General features: G+C 55.5%; 1 protein-coding gene across 1 annotated transcript in view; it reads right to left on the reverse strand.

Annotated features, from left to right (window-relative positions):
- LOC118769813 (histone PARylation factor 1) overlaps positions 1-1,371 on the reverse strand; it is a 5,664-nt gene extending 4,293 nt beyond the window's left edge. Inside the window, exon 1 of the mRNA XM_036517141.1 lies at positions 1,311-1,371. Coding sequence (XP_036373034.1) covers positions 1,311-1,352 — 42 coding nt within the window. The 5' untranslated portion in view covers positions 1,353-1,371. The remainder of the gene's footprint in view (positions 1-1,310) is intronic.
- Positions 1,372-1,675: the final 304 nt, after the last annotated feature.

Here is a 1,675-nt window from a genome sequence, read left to right on the forward strand (position 1 = left end):
ACATGACACTCAATGACACAGTAATTCAGTGACTGCGCAGGTGGGGTGTGTAATGGAGGAAGCCCGTCTGCACCCTGTCTGCCAGCGATCAGCACCCACCTACACTGGCTGCCTTAGCGCCCTGAGAAACATCAGCTCCACTCAGTCCTGCTCATTAACGCTTTCATACCTGTTTCACACAGTATTCCACCCATTCATACGGCCAATAGCCCGGGAAGCGAAGCCCAAAGCTCTGACACCCCGCCAGCCCTGCTCAGTAAGCGATCATCTGAAAGAGAGTAGCTTCAGACCGGCCAGAACACGCGTCCCCAAAGCTCTGACACCCCGCCAGCCCTGCTCAGTAAGCGATCATCTGAAAGAGAGTAGCTTCAGACCGGCCAGAACACGCGTCCCCAAAGCCATGAAACCCGCAGAACACACCGGCAACCCAACACACTCCCTGCAAAGCGACTCACACACACAACAGGCTTCCCACGCATGTATATAAAGCTAAAAATAACCAGAAAAGGGCTCTATAGCTGCATTCCAAACTGGGAAATACCTCTAGCTACCTTACCTAGCTAACCGAGTCAGAAGGCGGTTGTTCAGAATGACACTGTAATGACAGAGGGCTAACTACAAACCGACAGCTTCGCTGCCGAACGTGAGCCGAGCCGAGCCGAGCCGAGCCTGCGCTGGAAACGCGCTCCCAGGCGGCATCTGATCGCACACAGATGGCTTTAGAGACCGAAACCCCCTCTAACCGGCGACGGAGCTACACGCCGGCCTGACCGAACCGAGCCGCATTTTCAGCGATCATGCTGGTGCTGCGCAGCTAACGCAAGAGACGCGGGGAGTGTGCTTTCAGATCCCAGTTAGAAAGGCAGAGACGCGGAGAGTGTGCTTTCAGATCCCAGTTAGAAAGGCAGAGACGCGGGGAGTGTGCTTTCAGATCCCAGTTAGAAAGGCAGAGACGCGGGGAGTGTGCTTTCAGATCCCAGTTAGAAAGGCAGAGACGCGGGGAGTGTGCTTTCAGATCCCAGTTAGAAAGGCAGAGATGCGGGGAGTGTGCTTTCAGATCCCAGTTAGAAAGGCAGAGGTGCGGGGAGTGTGCTTTCAGATCCCAGTTAGAAAGGCAGAGACGCGGCAGCCGCAGGGTGCATCGGATCCCAGATGCCGCTGCCCGCTCCCAGCATCGCTGGCTAATTCAGCTAATTCAGTTGCCCCGCCGGCTGCAGGGCTGCGTGTTGCCCCGCCGGCTGCAGGGCTGCGTGTTACCCCGCCGGCTGCAGGGCTGCGTGCTGCCCCGCCGGCTGGCCCTGCGCAGGTACCTGCAGGGACGATCTGGGTTTCCTTTTCCCGCGCCCCGCCATGTTGGCTCCTGCCCTTCTCTCCGTATGACGGAAGCATCGGTGACGTCACGCTTTCATAGCGGAAGTGGCATGTTCTGCGCTACAGCGCCGCCTGCAGGCCCGGAGGGCATGTAACGTGCAGTGAATACCATCATGGAGGGACATGGCATTTCTACGGTTTCAGGAAGAGAAAAATCATCGTGTTCATAATACTCCGAAACAGATATGGGAAAAATATAACACTCTTAGTATAACATTCGCTTCCTATGTTGGAAATAAGGAAAACAGAGGCAGAAACAGGAAAACAAGATATCCTCCTCACCATGAGAGACAGGAGAAATCTT

Source organism: Megalops cyprinoides, chromosome 22 (assembly GCF_013368585.1).
Source record: "Megalops cyprinoides isolate fMegCyp1 chromosome 22, fMegCyp1.pri, whole genome shotgun sequence".
In the NCBI taxonomy this organism is placed as follows: Eukaryota; Metazoa; Chordata; class Actinopteri; order Elopiformes; family Megalopidae; genus Megalops; species Megalops cyprinoides.